Source organism: Alligator sinensis, unplaced genomic scaffold (assembly GCF_000455745.1).
Source record: "Alligator sinensis unplaced genomic scaffold, ASM45574v1 scaffold1369_1, whole genome shotgun sequence".
Lineage (NCBI taxonomy): Eukaryota > Metazoa > Chordata > Crocodylia > Alligatoridae > Alligator > Alligator sinensis.
This window is the reverse complement of record NW_005842875.1, coordinates 370,290-388,545: the sequence shown is the minus strand read 5'-3', so window position 1 is coordinate 388,545 and position 18,256 is coordinate 370,290. Positions and strand designations below refer to the sequence as shown.

The 18,256-nt window shown below is 51.0% G+C and overlaps 1 protein-coding gene across 2 annotated transcripts; it reads right to left on the bottom strand.

Moving 5' to 3' along the window:
* Positions 1-578: 578 nt before the first annotated feature.
* Positions 579-18,215, bottom strand: NCOA5 (nuclear receptor coactivator 5). 2 transcript variants are annotated; one of them, XM_025191987.1, is made up of 10 exons: positions 17,084-18,215; positions 16,458-16,565; positions 10,792-10,858; positions 7,176-7,544; positions 6,802-6,917; positions 6,435-6,561; positions 4,402-4,601; positions 2,863-3,186; positions 1,953-2,479; positions 579-848 (listed from the first exon to the last, which is right to left on the bottom strand). In XM_025191987.1, exons 1-10 carry the CDS (start codon positions 17,244-17,246, stop codon positions 690-692), a joined length of 2,160 nt encoding a protein of 719 aa, XP_025047772.1. In that variant the 5' UTR covers positions 17,247-18,215; the 3' UTR covers positions 579-689. The 2 variants fall into 2 exon arrangements, with proteins under 2 accessions (XP_025047772.1, XP_025047773.1); XM_025191988.1 differs by lacking the exon at positions 16,458-16,565.
* Between the last annotated feature and the right edge of the window lie 41 nt (positions 18,216-18,256).

Here is an 18,256-nt window from a genome sequence, read left to right as displayed (position 1 = left end):
GGCGACGAGGGCCCGTCTAGGTCAGCACAACAGCAGCAAGGAGCAGACAAGGCAGGCCCCTGCTTGCTGCCCCGCGGCTTTGAGCTGGGACAGGGAATGGCTGCGCACTGGTGCCAGCAATGGCACCTGCGCTAACACCAGCTGCAGCAGGCTAGCAGCAGCAGACAAAGCCCTTCCTCCTCAGCAATGGCAGCTGTGGGCCGTCAGGCCTTTCATCCTGCAGCCCTTCCTCACCTCAGTGCCCTTCAGCACAGGTCAGGGCATGGTGCTGGGAGGCCCCCAGGCAGCCCTGCTTGCTCCCAGCTGCTGCTGAGGGGACACAAGCCCATGGCTTCAACACTGCAGTAGACAGGCTTGACTTGCTACCTGGGGTTTGCTCCCAGGTGGAGGCTCCTACCCTCAGCTAAGTTTGTTCCCCCCGGAGGGGCACAACCACCCACCCCTATCAGTAGGGGTGGCTCTGGGCGCTCCCTGGGGCCAGGCCCCCACGCAGGCTCCGTGTGATGCACTGCGAGGCAGCTCGCCCCGGACGCTTCTACTGGACCTCCAGCCGGGGAGCAGCAAGAACACAACACAGCCTTCGTCCTGCCTTTTTATTAAAAAGTCATGTCCTCATGTTAACAGCACAGAGGAGAACGCTACAACACAAACCATCCGGGACAACCGCTGCAGTGCCGGCCCGCGCTGCCTCACCGTTTCCTTCTGCTCCCCACCCCAGCCCCCGGGAAGCCTCGTGGCTTCACAGAAGGACGTGCATTGGAAGTGAGCCGGCCAGAGTCATCAGGCATCCTGCCAGCAGCACGTGGGCCAGGGGCACTGCCCAAATCCCACCCGAGGGCCCGCTGGAGCTACAAGAACATTGGGAGAAAAAAACTTTATAAAACCAAAGGAGCCTCTCAGCACTGCCCCGTCCCCCACCATGGACCAGAGCCCACAAGCAGCAACACGACAGCTGGGCCGAGTGCAGACCTGCCCACCAGCTGATCGTCTAGCAAACTTCTAGGCTATATGCCACAGGCTGCTTGTGATGCTAGCTGTGGGTCCAGGGCAGTGGGCAGAGCCTTTGGGGTCTCTGTCCTAGCCTCAGCACGGAGCTCTGATGTTATCTGCCCCAGTGCCAGCCCTAAAGGTGGCAGGGCTGTTGATGTGGGCAAGGCAGGGGACCCGTGCTGGGCTCACTGTGCTAGCACTGCCTTGCTCTAGCTGGTGACCAAGTCCGGCACAGGCCCACGCTGCATAAGCGCAGCCAAGTCCCACTGCTGCTCTGCGCCTTCTGCGTGGCTCACAGGCCACTGCTTATCCAACCAAACACATACCACGTGCCCCACCTGGCCCCTCCCAAACAAGGCCACTACCCAGAGCCCTGAGCACAACTGGCCTTTGATCACCACCTCTGCAAGCACTTATCAGGGACCAGCAAAGCAGCCCAAAAACCCAGGCCACGCACCGCACCCTCCCCCTTGTCCATGCCCCTCAAAGACTGACCCCAAACCGCATACCCTAAACTGACCCCAAAGCCAGGCGGAGCATGTGGGGAGCACATGCCACGCCATGCCAGCATTGGGGCGGGGCAGATGCGCTGCCACTGGAACAGGTTCCAGCTGGAACAAGAGTCAGTGACCCAAAGCAGCTCCAAGCTCATTTTTAGCTCTGGAGATGCACCCAACCGAGCCAAAGAGAAGAGAAGAGAGGAGAGCAGAGGCAGCACCAGCAGCTCTCAGCAGCCGTGGTGCTGGTGTGAGCTCTGCCACAGCAGAGAGGACATGCATGTGCCAGGACATGGGCCCGCATCAGGGGCAGGAGGAGACTCTTTAAACAACTAGGAGTATGGCAATGCAGGGGGGAGGGGAGGAAGGGGGGACTCCAGCTCAGCTTCAGTAGTGCCGCTGGTAGGAGCCCATGGGTTGCTGGGCTGGGGCCCCCGCCCGCCCCTGGGCCACCGTCTGGCTCACCAGGTGGGAGAGCGCAGGACCACTCTGGATGAGGGTGTCCAAGGCTTTCTGCACGCTGGGGTTGTCGAAGTTGATGCCAGAAGACACTGGCCTTTGGGCCGCCACGTTGCTCGGGGCTGGCAGACGATTCTGGTGCTGCCCGTAGAGCGCGGGGCCCTGCTGCGGCGCTCCGGGCCGCGGGCCTGCATTCCTGGCAGCGGCGGCGAGCGAAGGGAGCTGGCTGCCCGGGGCCTGCATTCTCTGCTGGGATTGGTTTAAGTTCGGGTTCTGAGGACCGCCCGAGGCCGCCGGGGGCACCACGGAGCTGCTATTGACCACTGCTGCTGCGGCTGCTGCTGCCGCCCCACTATTGAAGAGACTGAGAATCTTTGCCTGCAGCTCCTGCTGGGGGTTCGCAGAGGATGCTGGAGCAGAACTGGCAGAAGCAAGGGCTGGGGTGCTCTGATGGGCTTGGGAGCTGGAGTGGCTGGACTGGCCAGCCAGAGAGGATCCCGAAGGGGCCCCAAGGGACTGTCTTGAGAGAGGAGCTGGAGAGCGAGAGAAGAGGGTTAGTGCTCCACAGACCCAGCTGTGACAGCACTGGAGAACAGCCCCACAGGTGAATCCCCAAGTCACGCGAGCCAATTGCTACCCACCGCAGGAGGGAGACCGTGCCCTGGTGCAGGTCACGGATAGAACCACCTCCAGGCACAACACCCCAACCTGACCAAATCGCAGCCCGTCCCTGCAAGGCCTTGGGCAAGGCCCTTCCCCAGATGGTTAGAACCCCCCAGTCCCCACTGGTGGCAGCCAGAGCCCAGGTTACAAATCTACATCTCCCCACCATGGCCCCAAAGCAGCCCCCTGGGCCCATGTTCCTTTGCCCCAGCCTGAAGGGTCAGCCACTGCTGCCTCCAGCCAGGGAACTCACCCTGCAAAGGGTCAGAGCTCCCCCGGAGCAGCCTCTCCTTCCGGTCTCGCAGGTAATTGATGACCTTGTCGGTCTCTTCAGCAGTCAGGTAGCGGTTGTCTGCCAGCAGGTTCAGGAGCACCTGGATCCCAGGGGGGTGCCCCCCTCGTGCCCCCTCCTCCACGGGGGGCGGCCGCTCACGCTCCTGCAGGATCGCCTCATCCGCCATCTTGGCAGCCTGCCGGGCTATTTCTTCACGCTCCTTCTCCCGCGACTCTGTCTTGTAGCGCTCGTAGTTCCTTGCCACCAGCACCATGGCATCAGCTTGGGGCATATTGCGGTGTTCTATACAAAGAAAGAAGGGAGCAGCTAAGACACCAGGCGCTCCGCTCCGAGCCCAGGCCAGCTAATCTGATCAAACTGCCTGACACTCATCACTGCTCCAGCCTGGGCTTGCATCATTTCTCAGACTCCTGACCAAACAGGTGGCAGCTCCTCCCAGCTTGTGAATCCACTGCTCAGTCCTGGAGCCATGCCTCAGCTGCCCCGCAGTTCCTGAACGGCCCCAGCCCTGGTCCCAGCCACAAAATACAATAACAGGATTCTCTTTCCTGGGTTCTTTTGTACATCGCCAACCAAGGGCACAACCCAACCAGGCCCCCTTGTCTGCCATCATGCATGACGAACAGAGCCAAGGAGGTGATACTTCCCCTCTATCGGGCGCTGGTCAGACCGCAGTTGGAGTACTGCGTGCAATTCTGGGCGCTGCACTTCAAGAGGGATGTGGATAACCTGGAGAGGGTCCAGAGAAGGGCCACTTGTATGGTTAAGGGCTTGCAGGCCAAGCCCTACGAGGAGAGACTGGGGCACCTGGACCTCTTCAGCCTCCGCAAGAGAAGGTTGAGAGGCGACCTTGTGGCTGCCTATAAGTTCATCACGGGGGCACAGAAGGGAATTGGTGAGGTTTTACTCACCAAGGTGCCCCCGGGGGTTACAAGAAATAATGGCCACAAGCTAGCAGAGAGCAGATTTAGACTGGACATTAGGAAGAACTTCTTCACAGCTCGAGTGGCCAAGGTCTGGAACGGGCTCCCAAGGGAGGTGGTGCTCTCCCCTACCCTGGGGGTCTTCAAGAGGAGGTTGGATAAGCATCTAGCTGGGGTCATCTAGCCCCAGCACTCTTCCCTGCCTATGCAGGGGGTCGGACTCGATGATCTATTGAGGTCCCTTCCGACCCTAGGATACCATGGCGAGGTGTTCTACAGGCGATTTTAAAGCTCTGATGACTTGTAAAATTTATGCTGTTTCTCTAAGTTACTGTGCTCTCTACTGTAAGCTGCCTCAAGCCTTTAATTGGCAGGGCTGGACATACACAGAATAATAGATAATCTGCGTAGGCCGCTGAGCCCTGCTCTCCTTCCCCTCAACATGCAGCCGCATGTGTTCTGCTCTGTGCACTTCTGCCTGACAGAACAATCAGTGCAGCAGCACTTTGAGCCCTTCAGCATAGCCCATGCCAGCAGTGACTGCATGGCACCCTGTCCCCCCGAGACCCAGTACCTTGGGGTGTGCCAAACATGATGTTGACAGTGCAAGAGCGGTGAACTTGGTGCTGCTGGGTGATGACAATGGCAAAGGGAGAGCCGCCTCGGCTCACGTCCTCCAGGGCTTGAGACAGCGACATCTCAGTGTTGAGGAAAATCAGGTCCACCACCATGCCCAGGTCCCGCACCTTCCGTCCTACTGACTCCGCATACTCCCTGCACAGAGGGAAAGCAGCCCAGGTCATGCACAGACACCCTGGCACACTGTGCCCACACCTCTGCCTTCATTTCTCTAACGGTCTGTCTACATGGCTAGGCAGATCCAGTGGAACGGAAGAGGGTTCTGAACTGGCTAGTTAAAATGACAAATGCCTGTGTGAATAGCTGTTCTGGTGTGAAGCCCAGTTTGTTTTTGTTTAGCTGGAATCTATTCAGAACTAATTTCAGCTTAGCCAACACCAGCATCCTCATGAGCTCCAACAAGTTCAGATAACTAGTTCAACCGAAGCAGGTGGAGCTTTGGTCACTCAAAGCAGAAATAACAGCCTCCACAAAAACAGGCATGGCTACAGCTATACTCAGTACCTGGCCAACAGGAATCTGAGGCCTGCTGACAGCTGTTGATGTCAATGCGGCCTGTTCTTTGTATTTACAGTAATCTGGACATGGCTACAAAGCCAAGTTATAATAGAGCCATGTTTCAATACTCCTAGAGAAGGTACCATCCACATCTCAGGACCCAGGATTCCCCATTACCCTCAGACCTCAAGAGTCGTGTCTGCTATGACCAAGAGGTACCATGGGATCACACACACTGCCATCCCGGGTAACACCACTCCACTGTGTGCCCCCTGCACTGAGCCCAACAGCTTACACTTGATGTAAGCATCCTCCAGGCAGGTGCCCAGGGTTGGTGAACCCACTGTTTCCCTTGAGAGACTACTCAAAGGGTTAATTGCTCCCACCTAAGGATGTGCCTTATCCCTAATCAGGTCTGGCTTCAGCTTCCAAATGCTCACTGTTGCTGCACCTTTCAGCACTCGGAGCTCTACCCTGGGAAGGTGCACACAGACTGCAATTAAGTGACTCCTGGCTCTCTGATGAGCTGCATGGGCCGAGCTGAAGGCTCTCAATCAAGCATTTTTTCTGGCTCCCAAAACACTTTTGTGGCTTTCTTCCAAGATGCCATTTTCCAGCATCCTTTCACGGTGCACACAGGTGCAGCACTGGCACTGATCTCACCAGGGCTGTGTTGAGGGAAAACTGCCTCCCTGTTTCCTGGCCATCCACACAAGCAAAGCCAACATTTGCCTTTTTGGCCAAGGCGATGCACAGGGAGCCTCTGCTGAGCTGCCTTTCCATTACAACCCTCTCTCAGGTCCTGGGAAGTCATGGATCAAGTACCCTGCTCTGGAGATGTGCCCAACCCCTTTCATTCCCAGATCCATGACCTGCACACGTTGTACTGGAAGGGGCCTCCAGGGAACTGCACCAGTGCCTTGTCCTCATCACTTGCCCTCCTCCCTGTCTTCATGCCATTCACAGATTTTTTCAGCTGTGATTTTTTTAACCCATGTCCAGGGCCATTATTAAATGTGTTACATAGTGCGATACTGCACACAGATCCTTGCAGAACATCACTAGACATAACCACCGTTGGTGAGGATTCCCTGTCAACAGCCTCTATGAGATGCGCGCCAGGTTGACTAGCTCCTAATCTACTTAATGGGCACCCTCTTGATACGTGGTAGCCCCATTCCTTAATCAATAACAAATAAATTAATGAACAGACAGAAGTAATGACTACTGCAGCTAACTCTGTATGAATGACATTTCAGGCTGGTATAGAAAGGGGGAAAGGAGGGAAACAAGTCAAATTTAAAAGGTCACAATACTGCAAGTGTTTTCTGTCAAAGCAGTAAAGAAAACTCTCACTACTCAAAGCCTCTCTCCATTCAAGAAGCTGCAAGGCAAGTTGCTCTGAAAACCTGCTCTCCTTTTTATTCCAGACACACAGCATCCAGCTGATCATGCCAAGTAGCTCCTTACTTTGTCTGCTTATTGACCACTATGACAGAACAGTCCACAGGCCTCTCTGCTTCAAAGCGCCGCTTGATTTCCTCGTAATACTGGCGGTACAGCTCCTCCCTGCGGCGCTCCTCACGTTTCAGTCGCTCTGAAAGGAAGCCACGGAAATGGAAGGAACACTGCCCCTCGACCCACTCGGGCCGCTGCTACACGCAGTCCACCTACTCCAGCAGCCTGCAACGCCGGAGGTTCTACTGCGTTGGATACAGGTTAGCCGTACCCCTCAGTTCGTTTCACGGCTGAATGCAACCTCCCACCACCTCCAAATGGGGCAACCTGCGCATGAGAATGCCACATTGGCTGATGTGCTTTTCCTTGGGGCACTGACCTTCTGAACTCAAGGGGGGTCTGTCAAAGTCATCTCTGTAACGGTCATAGCAAGAGTCATCCTTCTTCCGGTAGTAGTCTTCCACGCGATTGTAGCGGTCATACGATTCCTCTCTCCTGCAAGCAAGCCATTCACAGCCAGAAATGAGGGCTCCCGTGCACAAGCATAACCCTATAGGGCAGCACCAACTTCTCCAGTGTGCTGCACACTAGCCTTCCAACCCCTAGTATGGACCTGCCTCTCCTCCCCCATATTACCAAGCAGGTACCACATCTTCCAAACAGCTTGAGAATCCACTACCTCCCCACCCCCCCAATCACAAAGGCAGCCCCATGCTCCACTAGCTTGGCCAGCACAGCTTGGCAGCGAGGTACCTGTACACAGGTTCCCGGGGCTCCCGCACATCCCTGTAGCGATCATACATAGGGTCCCGGAAGTCGCGAGGGTCCCTCACATCTCGGGGGTCCCGGAAGTCACGAGGGTCCCTCACATCTCGGGGGTCCCGGAAGTCACGAGGGTCCCTCATGTCCCGGAAGTCGCGAGGGTCCCTCATGTCCCGGGGGTCCCTGTGGTCTCTGGCATCTCTGGAGTCACGCATGTCTCGCCCACGAATCTCGCGCGCATCCCTGGAATCTCGGCCGTTTCTACCATCCCTGCTATCCCTTGGTTCTCTTCGGGGGCTCCCTCGAAGAGGGGACCGATCACGTCTTCCATCCCGGCCATCTCCATACACATATGGCTCCCTGGGGAAGGTACCAGGAAAATCCATTAATGGAAAGTCAAATGAACATCAACAAGCCTAGACCTCTTACCTGAAGTGCCTAAGAGGAGGAGAAAGTTTATTCATCCCCCAGCAAAATAACCATACCTAGAAATGTCCAAATGGGTGGTGCTCAAGGCATCTGAAAAGGCTCCTTTATCCACATGTCTTGCACAGACCAGCAAGGTCCAGAGAATGCACTTTGGACCACCCCTAAGAGTGCAGTGCGTATGGGGAACAAGAGAGCAACAGCCAGAAAGACAAAGGCATCATTGCACAGCCTCAAAGATAGCGAGAGACTTTCACACGCAGTGTTTGTTTTGAGGAGTATGGTTACAAAAGGCTTAGGGTGCCATGTCCCCACATCCCCAAGGATGCAGCAGTTTGCAGCGTCAGAGGGACCAGCCGTTCAACCTACCACTTAGAAAAAGGGTCAGCAGAACAGTGGTAATGGAATTCTTCCCAGAAGAGCGTGTTGTGTTCACAGAAACAGCAGGCTCCTTCTCATGACTGGTTCTGTGGAGTTACTAGAGACCAGTGCCAGCCACTGTTGCGTCTTGACACTGGACTGCAGGATGCCTTGGATCAGGACAGGACTAACTTATCCAGCTCTGCATTGCCAGCAGGAACGGGTACCTGTAAGACCTCTCTCAACAGGCTTTTGATTATATCAAGCCTGCATACCAGACTCAGGCAGAAGCAGAGGCAGGGAGGTGCAAGATTACATGCCTTCTTTTCCAAAATACTAAGTAAGCCCTTTTCCAAATCCCAGCTGGTTTTGCTCAGCAAAGATGACTTTCAATCTATTCTGAATCACAAATGTATAAGCACCTTGGGAACGGGAGCACTGTGCTTCAAGATAAAGTATCTTCCTCATGTGGCTACCATCTGGAGAATACTTCCAAATGATAGAAAGAAATACTCAGTTGATTTCAATAAAGCTTCCTTTCAATACTGGCCAGGCTCCTAAGTGCCCCTTGCCAACTACCCTAGATCCTGGAAGATGCATGAAGGCACCTCCACAGAAGGAAGAAGGCACCTCCCTTTATTAGATGAATTCTGCACCGCTGACAGCTTCACTTAAGAATCAAGGGGAGAGCAAGCTCCAAGAGTCACCAGCTAGAGCCAGGCTCTGATATGTTGATTGGTTCCCAAACTCAAGCTCTTCTAGGACCCTCTTCTCTGATCAGTAATGCGCAGGTGTACAAGCTAGGATGGCTCAGACATCCACATACACCTGAGGGCTGCACAGCACATCCTATGCTGTGTTCACAACCCAGACAGTGTGCATCTTGTAAAAATCAAGTCTTGTCTGTGCATGCAGAAGTCTTTTTGGTGATTAAAGTGCACTTGTACCAGGGACACAAGGTCTCCCCAGGACCTACGGGAAGAGATGTGGTATCTGCATAGGACACTGAGTCATCTTCCTAGGCATCCCCGTTCACCCAAGCGTAACCAGAGGGGACGTGATGAAGATGATGTTCCCCCACATGACATCCGCAGAAAACACGGCACTTATTGCACCCATCTGGACTTCACTGTATACTCCCAGGGAGACACAGCATGCCATCTCGCTATGAGCCAGCGGCAAGTATACAATTCAAGTGCCATAGCTGCAGTCTCAGTACGTTGTACGCTGTGGCGTATTTGTTCCAGCCGTGCTTACCTGGACAAGACACACAAGCATATGGGCTGTACACATCCATTGTTCGCAGGGGTCCACCAGGCCCGCTTACCCTGTGCAGCACAAACACATGTGCAGCACTGTCTGCCCCCACTCCCCCACGTCCTGGCTAGCGCTCCTGCAGCGCCGCTCAGCCTCAAGGCCTGTGGCATCCACCCCACGCTTGCGCTCCCCCAAATGTTGCCCAGGCCCAAGGCCCATAGCATCTGCTCCCTTCCCTGCTGCCCGCACGCTTGCGCTCCACAGTGTCACCAGGGGCCAGGGCTGATACCTGCAGTAACTGGACTCCCACGCTTGCGCTTGTGTGGCTCTCCCTGGGCCCAATGCCCACGGCATCCAGCCCTCATCGCTTGCGCTCCTGCAGCACCACCCGGGCCCAATGCCAAGGGCATCTGACCCCTGCAAGCCTGCTTGCACTCGGCAGGTTAAGTGCAACAGATACCACGTATCTGTCCCCAAGTCGTGCTGTAAATTGCACGTCTTCTACTCCTAGCAGGAGGCACAGGGAAGTGTCTGCCCAAGGTCTCTAGCTAACGGCACATGGCATCCACCACCTTTTGGCAGCCTGCCCCGGTACATCTGGATGTCACAGCAGGTGGACAGCTCAGATGAGGATGTTTGTTTTACATACACTTGACCCCTCACAGAAGTACTCACAGTACCTTGCCTGCAAGGAGCCCTGTGCTGGGTGTTCAGGGGTATGGACTTTATCTGCCCTCAGACAGGAGGGAATTTGAAAAGTAGCTAAGAAAAATGGACGTGTGAGACTGAATTCTCTGCAATAATATTACCACCCCCTCCCTCCGCACAGATCGTCTCGGTGGTATCACCAGAGAAGCTATATGTTGTGCGCCAGACTGGAACCTTGGGTGTCCATTCACACTTCATGGTGTACCGTGGACTGGGTGCAGGACTCTTTTCCTGCTGTGCGACTGGCCAGACACAGGAACACGCAGAGGCTGCATGTGTTGAGTCTACTGGGGTAGGGATGTGTGGGTGAAGTATGCAGATGCCCAGCATCCACTGTGTAACTGTACAGAGGGGATGCAGCCCCATGATCCAGAACTAGATGTCCATGCCGAGCAGGGTGGTGCAGCACAGGGAAGTAGGCTCCCTGCAGCGTGCTTTGCTTGCAGGCTCATTTCCAGTCTCATAGCAGCACTGGAAGCCTTTGAGATCAGATGTCAAGTGCTGGTACTCTGCAGCACAGCATGGAGAAGGCTACACCATGGCACTCTCTACAGATGCCTTGGCTTCCCTGACACTTGCCGTCAGGAACAAACAGCAGTTTATCCTTCCCCACCAACCTCATACAACCTCATGCTGCAAAGCAGCACTCAGCTGTAGCCACAGCAGGAGGAACAAGGACCAGCAAGGCCCTTCACCTGTGGAACGAGTGGCCATGTCCCGACTGCTCACTCAAATGTCTCCATTGGCTGTGGGGACGGTGGTGAGGGAAGAAAGAAAGAAATTTAGCAGAGGAAGGTGGGCTCACGCCCTAAAGCTTGACCTTCCTAGTATAACTCACTGCTTCCAGGTACTTTACCTTCGTCCTGGGCTGGACCTTGATGAAGCCTTATTCATATTTCTTCTTTCCGCTGCTTTATTAATATCTGAAAAGAATAATCAACCCATCTGTTCAATGCTACGGAACAAAAAAAAGATCATCAGCACATTTCAAATGAAGGCAACAAATTCAAGCAACCAGATGGGGCAAGAAAATCCATTCAGCAAAGAGACATTGTCACTTTGACACTTTTTATTAGATTAAGATGGTACAATGCAATGACTGGTGATAGATTTCTCCCATTTCCCACTAAAGACAATGCACAACTTATTTAAAACTCTATGCTTTTATTGTGTTTAGACCCATGCCCACTCTACTCATCTCATAAGAATACCTTTCTCCTACAGTCTATGGGCCTACAGACTCCAGGAGGAGAGAGTCAAACAGCTCTTTGCAAATGGAAAGCTGTTGGCCAGTATATTTAAGTTAAAAATTCAGAGCAAGCCCTGCCAATGGACCATGCTTCTTGACTTCTGGAAAAGAATCCAAGTCTCTCAAAACCAAATTGTTTTGCCTTCCAGAAGAATATTTGCTCAAACACCAGAACTCAGGAAGAAGAATCACGGGTCCTGAAGCAAAAGCTACCCTGCAAAGTCAACCTCATGCAAGCAAAACACTCTCAGGTCGATGAAATGCAAACAAACGTAACAGAGCAGGAATCTGAAAAGCGCTACTGTGATTAACTGCATCAAAATGTCCCTTGAAGCTTTCAGTGAGCACAGAGGAGAGGGAAGAGCAGATCACCACAGCGTAGTCGCCGAGAGTACAAGTTCAGCCCAGACTACTGGTGATATTGGTCTTCAGCAAAAACCATGAAAGTGTCCGAGGCAGATAAGTGAGGCTGTTATCTGCTTGAGTGGAGACAAGCATATTAACTGCTCCATAGAAATGGCTCGGGATAGTTTTGTGCTCAGGCTGAGAACCTGGGAAGAATCACCCAAGAGCTGGAACGTATCAGCGGTTTGTTAACAGTATAATTCACAGCATCTAGTTACTTAATTTAGAGCTTTCTATTCTCTTGCAATTCAGCCTTTCCTGAGTGAATTTTACAGTTATCATTAGAAGAAAGATGCTGGTTTTTATCTTCATTCTTGCTTTAAGCCAGGAAAGAATTGGCTTTGTCTTTTCTTTCATCGCCAAATAGAAGCAAACACTTGAGCAACAGACAACAGTAACCTAAGAAACAAGCAGGCACCAGAATTGTGGGACTGTTCGTTACTGACAGCCTCCCTAGAGGAAGGAATGGGCAGGTGTCTGTAAGCATGACAGCTTCCTACTGTACTTCAGGACAGCAAATCCTGAATTTATGCCAGAGGATGAATGAAGCCAGGGCTGTCCAATGTAGTGAGCCCTGCAGGCCGAAACCAGACCGTGAAGCTTCCCATGGGCTGGCTGACCTGTGAGCAGTGATGGTGTTGGTCTCTGCGGCCGTCACGCCTGTTACAGCACTGGCTTCTGAACCCAGGGAGTTAAAACCACTGCTGTTTGCTCCCCCCAGCCTCTTTCTGGCTGCCAATTTGAATTGCCAGGAGCGACTGAAAACCCCAATTTCGGCCAGCAGGTAATGGGCGTGGGGAGGCGACTGGCATTTGTTCCACGGGTTCTAGAGCAGTGCTGAAATGGCGTATTTCCACAGGAACGAACACTGCTGTGGCAACGAGTCCCACAAGCAAAATCCAGCCCACAAGAAGCCCCACAGACAGGATGGACCCACACCCATGGGCCAGATCCAACCTGCAGGCCATACATTCAATACCCCTCAGCTAAACCACTTGTGAGGTTCCTTCCAACTCTATTATTCTATTCACCATTATATACACGGGGCTTTTACTCTCCAAACAGATCTATTCAGCAGGGACACAAAGGGGTGTCAGTGGGTTTGTGGCAGACGTCTAGTGCAGTGCAAAAATGGAGTTAAGAACTCCGGTGCAACGTACCCTTACCAGGCCCCCCTTTCAGAAAAGCACTATCTGCTGCTTTCGTTTAGTGTTTTCTTTATTTATTTTAAGATGTCACTATGAAAATCTAGATTATAGTGCCACAATCAATCCCATGCATCGTTACAAGAATGAAATTCAACTATACATAAATTTGAACAAAAAGGCTACTGAAAGAAGAAGCACCCTTCACAAGGATTCTTCTCTTCTGCAAATTGAAGGATTTTCAACAACATTTTATTTAGTGCTAGCAGCATTTACAGATTCATATTTACAAGACAATTTTCAGGAAAAAAAAAAAATCTTTCATCTTGAAGAATATTCATAGATTAAGGCCAGAATGGACCTTTTGCTATCAGTCAGTCCAATCTCTCGAATAGCACAAGTTGCAAGATATCCTTGAATTAATTCCTACCTCAAGGCTAATGCAATCACACTGAACTACAGCAGATCTTTTACAGGGAAATAATCCAATCTTGATTTAAAAATTGCCAGTGATGGAGACTCCAGCACAGTCCTTAGTAAACTGCCCCATAACTTACTCATGTCCAACCCCAATTTGTCCAGCTTCAAGTTCCAGCCTTGGTCTTGTTATACCCTCGTCTTGTCTGCTGGACTGAAGTCCCCTTTCTGTTACCACATTTCAGACATGTTCCCCAATCCTTTAATCCTTCTGGTGGCTCTTCCCAAACACTGGCCAATTACAAAAAACTTCTTGAACCATGGGCGCCAAAAACAGACATGGGATTGCAGTGGCAGCCACACGAGACCCAAGCCCAGAGGTAGTATCACTCCCCTGCTCTTACCGAAGCCCCTTCCTGCTGGCAGATCTAGGGACAACACATGCTCTTTGGGTCATGGCATCAGGCTGGGCTTAGCTCTGCTGATCTGCCCCTGCCAACCCTTTTCTGAGTTGCTGCTTCCCTGGGAGCAGCCTTCACCCTGTCAACACAGCCTCTATTCTTTACCCCTAGGTGACCTGACAATAAGATTAAACGGACACCTATTTCTGTTTGCATCTAGATTACCAAACAATCCAAATCAGCACCAGGTGACCCGCCCTCTTCATTATTCCCTTCCCCAGTTCACTGCATTCTTGCCTAGTGTCCATAACCATTTTATAGTCCACCATGTCATGGCAAAAATATTAACTAAGGTATGCCCGGGAATGGAAGTGCATGGGACCCCATTAAAAACAGACCTGCTCAATGACAATCCCCACAGACAGTCGCAATGAGAGACCCATCAGCCAGTTTTTAATCCACCGAAGATATAAAACAGGCATGGACACGTTCAAGTCTGACAGATTCCTAGAGGCTGTTACATAAGTACCCTTGTCTTTACAACCAAACCTTGTGATTTTTGTGAGGTTCCAAGTTAGCTTGACAAGTGCCGTTCTTCCTGAACCCATCTGACTGGTGTTAATTACCTCAACCTCCTTTGATTATTTATTAATAGAGTCCTCTATCAGCCACTTCATTATTCTGCCTGGATCAATGTCAGGCTGGCAATTCTATAATTACTCAGGTCGCCCCCCTTAACCTTTTTAAATATCAGTGCAATTTTCAGCATTTATTCTGACCTCTGGAGCTTCCTCCATTTTCCAAGACTATGCTATTTTCTTAATGCTGATAGCATTTAATGAGAACTGCCATACCACTAGCTCAGGGGCTGGCAACATGGGGCCTGCAGGTGCAGCACAGAAGCAGCATCCAGCTCCCTTCTGGGGGGAAGCTGCACTCACACACGCTGGGGAGCAGCGGGGCTGGGAGAAAGCAGTGGATACATGGACACAGATCCCAGATGGAGGGTAGCGCCACACACTGCTACTGCTCTCCCCCAACTGGAAGCTGTGCTCGTACTGCAGCTGGGGAGCTGAGAGAAGAGCTGTGGTGCAAGTGCAGCTCCCAGCTGCATGGCTTCGGCAGGGGTGCAGGGAGCCCCTACCCCACCCCACCCCAGCTGATGCACAGCCAAAGCCCTGCAGCTTGGGTCAGACTGGATCCAGGCTGTTCCAGCCTCTAGCCTGACAGGGGCTGTTGGCCCCCGAGCTAGCCAGACCCGAGTTCCACCTAGCCCAGTCTTCAACAGGGGCAAGCAGCCGATGCTTGCAAGGAAGTGTACACGAAACGAGGCATGTGTAGAGTGGTTCATACCCTGTCATCCCTTGCCAGTCACCAGCACTCGCAGATTTGGGAATGTTGTGAGCCTGAAGTTACAATCCCTGACACTCCTATTTACTAGCCACCAATGGACCAACCTGTCATCAATGTGTCTAATCCCTTTTTGAACGTGGTTATACTACTGGCTTCCACAATGCCCCGTAGCAACAAGATTCCTATATTACTTCTAATTCCATAAAAGCATACCTTGTTTTGCTTGCTGCCTGCTAATTTCAAGTGCCCTTTAACTCTTCCGTTATAAGAAAGTAGAAAACAGTTCCCTATTCACCTTTTCAGTTCATTCATTATCTTACAGACCTTTCACATAAAATCTCCCCCAATCATCTCTTTTCCAGCCTGAAGAGTCCCAACCCTCTCAGCCAATTTCCTATCTTTCTGGCCCTTTTTGATTGATGATAATGAATTAATGAAAAAGAGCTCCTAGCTCTTAAGCCTCTGAGACATGGGTTATATGGGCCTAAGGATTAAAGTATTCAATTTTAGCAACTGCTTTTTAACATTCTCCTCCATAATAGTAGAATGGAAAATATGTTATCATCGTGATAAAAATACATCATTTAGCTTTAAGTACAGAGCAAATATTCACTGAACAATGAGAAAGCTTTTATGCATTATCATTGACAATTGTTCCATTTCCATCTGGTATTGAAACAATGGTCATTGCTAGAGTTTTTGTGGTGTTGTTGTTTTTTCTTGTCAGTCCACCCCCCTCCCCATTGTTTTTTTGTTTGTTTTTTTGTTTTTTAATTCTTATTACTCTTAATTCTGTTGGCTACAGATTTCTCCTTGTGTCCTTTTGCTTTCCTCATCAAACTTGCAAAATTTCCAAGTTTTTTTTTTTTTAACCATCACCACCCACTTCCTCCATCTTCTATTTTAATTACTATTTCTATACCCTTACTAAGTCAGATACATAGCCTTTTGCAATTATGGTTTTCTGGACATTTAGCATACAGCTCCTTATTAGCTTCCATTTTATTCATCCTTCTGTTTAATATCTTCCTTCCAGCTGATTTGGCTCAGCTGTTTTCAGCTTTGTGAAACCAGTTCTCTTTAAAGCACCTTGCATGTATATACATATTTACTGTAGGCCAAAACTTTATATACATGCTTTGTGTGATCATTTTCACGTCAGCAACCACTAACTTCCAGATGAGGGCAGATACTGAATTACCAGGGATTTTATAAAGAAATTCCATGAAATGCCAGGTAAGAGGGGTTGGGTTCTCTTTATATTGTGGTCATTGTTGTGTTGGTAAATATTAAATACCAACACAACCAAACCAGTTTGAAGAAACACCAAGGTGACAAGGAGAAAGCACTATAACTGCCATATCAGGCAAGACTGGAAGAAAGATCTCGCAAAAATACAAACACCTAGAAAGTTTGTTGTTTTTTTTTTTTAAGCTAATGCTAAGCAGGTTTCACACAATGGTCCTTCCACCAAGCTTTAAAGATAAAGCCCCATGTTTCTACCAGAATGCATGCTGGGGTCAGGAGAAGAGCACGTAGCAGATTTCCTTACCTAATCTATACCCTTTAAAAAGGCGGCCCTTCTCACCGTCCAGAGCGGCCTGGACGTCTTCTAGACGGTCATACTGCACGAACCCATAGCCATGGAACATGCTGAGGGCTGGAAAAATTAACAGCAGTGCAAGACCAGTTACAAGTAGGGGACAGCGCTACAACACCCGGGCCATGACAAACCCCACCAGGCCAGGGCCAGCAAATAGAAAGGACATCTATCCCACACACACACATTAAACAGAGGCCAGAGTTTACAAAATGTGGAAAAGAAAAACCGTATGCAGCTGTAAAAGATCATAAAACAGGCCAGCTTCTTCAGCTGGACAGTGACCAAGAGCCAATTAAGAGAAAAATAAAGAACAGACTTGGATGGTATAGTATTATACCTTAAATCACAAAAGATAAAATAGAGAATATCACAGGACAGTCTAAAATGCCTTAGGCTTCAGTTTTACCAAAGAAATTTAGCATTCAAAGAAAATGCAGATAAGGAAAGCCGTCATTAATTGTTTGGGGATTATTTATTTATATTAAGAAAAGAAATGACCAGAGGACATTCTGATAACCATGAACATTAGGTTTCTAACTTCCCAGCCATTAAAAGGCATAAAATAAAATACTAACCCCTGATTTTGCCATATTTTGAAAATATCTCTTCCATTTCTTCCCGGGTCATGTGGTCTGTGGGCAAATTGCCGACAAAAAGTCTTCTCTCTAAATCCTGCGGATTGGTGCTGTTAGTGAAGTCGCTCTGATTGATGCTATTGCTCTTGCGTCCTCGAGCCATTTTGCTTTGGTTCCAAATGCAACTCTTCACAAAAAAGAAGAATGGCTATGCACATCATTTCACACCCACAACCATTACAACTCAGTTGGAACGCAGTTAGACGCAACACGCTTGCAGACTAGAAGCCACCTGGATCTGTTTGATGCAAGCTTCGTTCCAGAGAAATCCTTAAGAACGTGGAAACTTGGCAGATATTTTGCTGCTGGGTTTGACCTTCCTGTCTTGCTGAATGAAAATCGTCAACCCGATTTGACTTTAAATCTGTGCTCGGTAATTTCAAGCTATGCTTTGATGAGTTTAATTCTAATTCTAGACACAAGCATTGTGGTCTTGGGCTGTTTACTAGTGCCCATCACTGTACCATGCACAAGTACTTGGAGCTCCTTGGTTTATATTGCCGGAGCGAGTATCACCTTTCCTCACATACAACACCCCCCCCAGTAACACACCTCTTGCTTTGGGAAGGCAAAATATAGAAAAACAAGATTTTCCTCAAGCCACAGCCGGGTGCGGGTCGCAGAGCGAGTCCTCCTGGGAACACCGAGACCCCAGGCAGCGCCGGCGCAAGGGAGTCTGCCACGCAGGGCGCTCCTGGCACCGCACTGTTTCCAGGAGGACTTCCTCTGTCACCTGGGGTTAGGCCCCGGCCCCTCGCAGGGCGCAGCATCTCCCACGCCACAAGCCTCCAAGACACCGCCAGCTGCTTGCCCGCCCGCCCGCCATTTGGGCACAGCCTGCGGTGCTTTGCCAGTGGCTACGGAGCAGCATGAGACTCGTGCAGCTGGCATGGCGTGCAGGAGCGCTCCTTTCCCAGCCAAGACGACAGCTTCCCTGCTTCGCGCACGGCTCCTTTCGGAGGGAAGCAGCGTGCGCTGTATGTGAGAAAACGCAGCAACAAGCAGAGAAAGGAGCCATCTCACAGGTCTAACAAGGCAAACCTCACGAGACCTCCAATGAGCGAGGACCAGGTCCCAGGAGAGAGCAAAGCGTGTGCGGCCCCAGGGACCTGC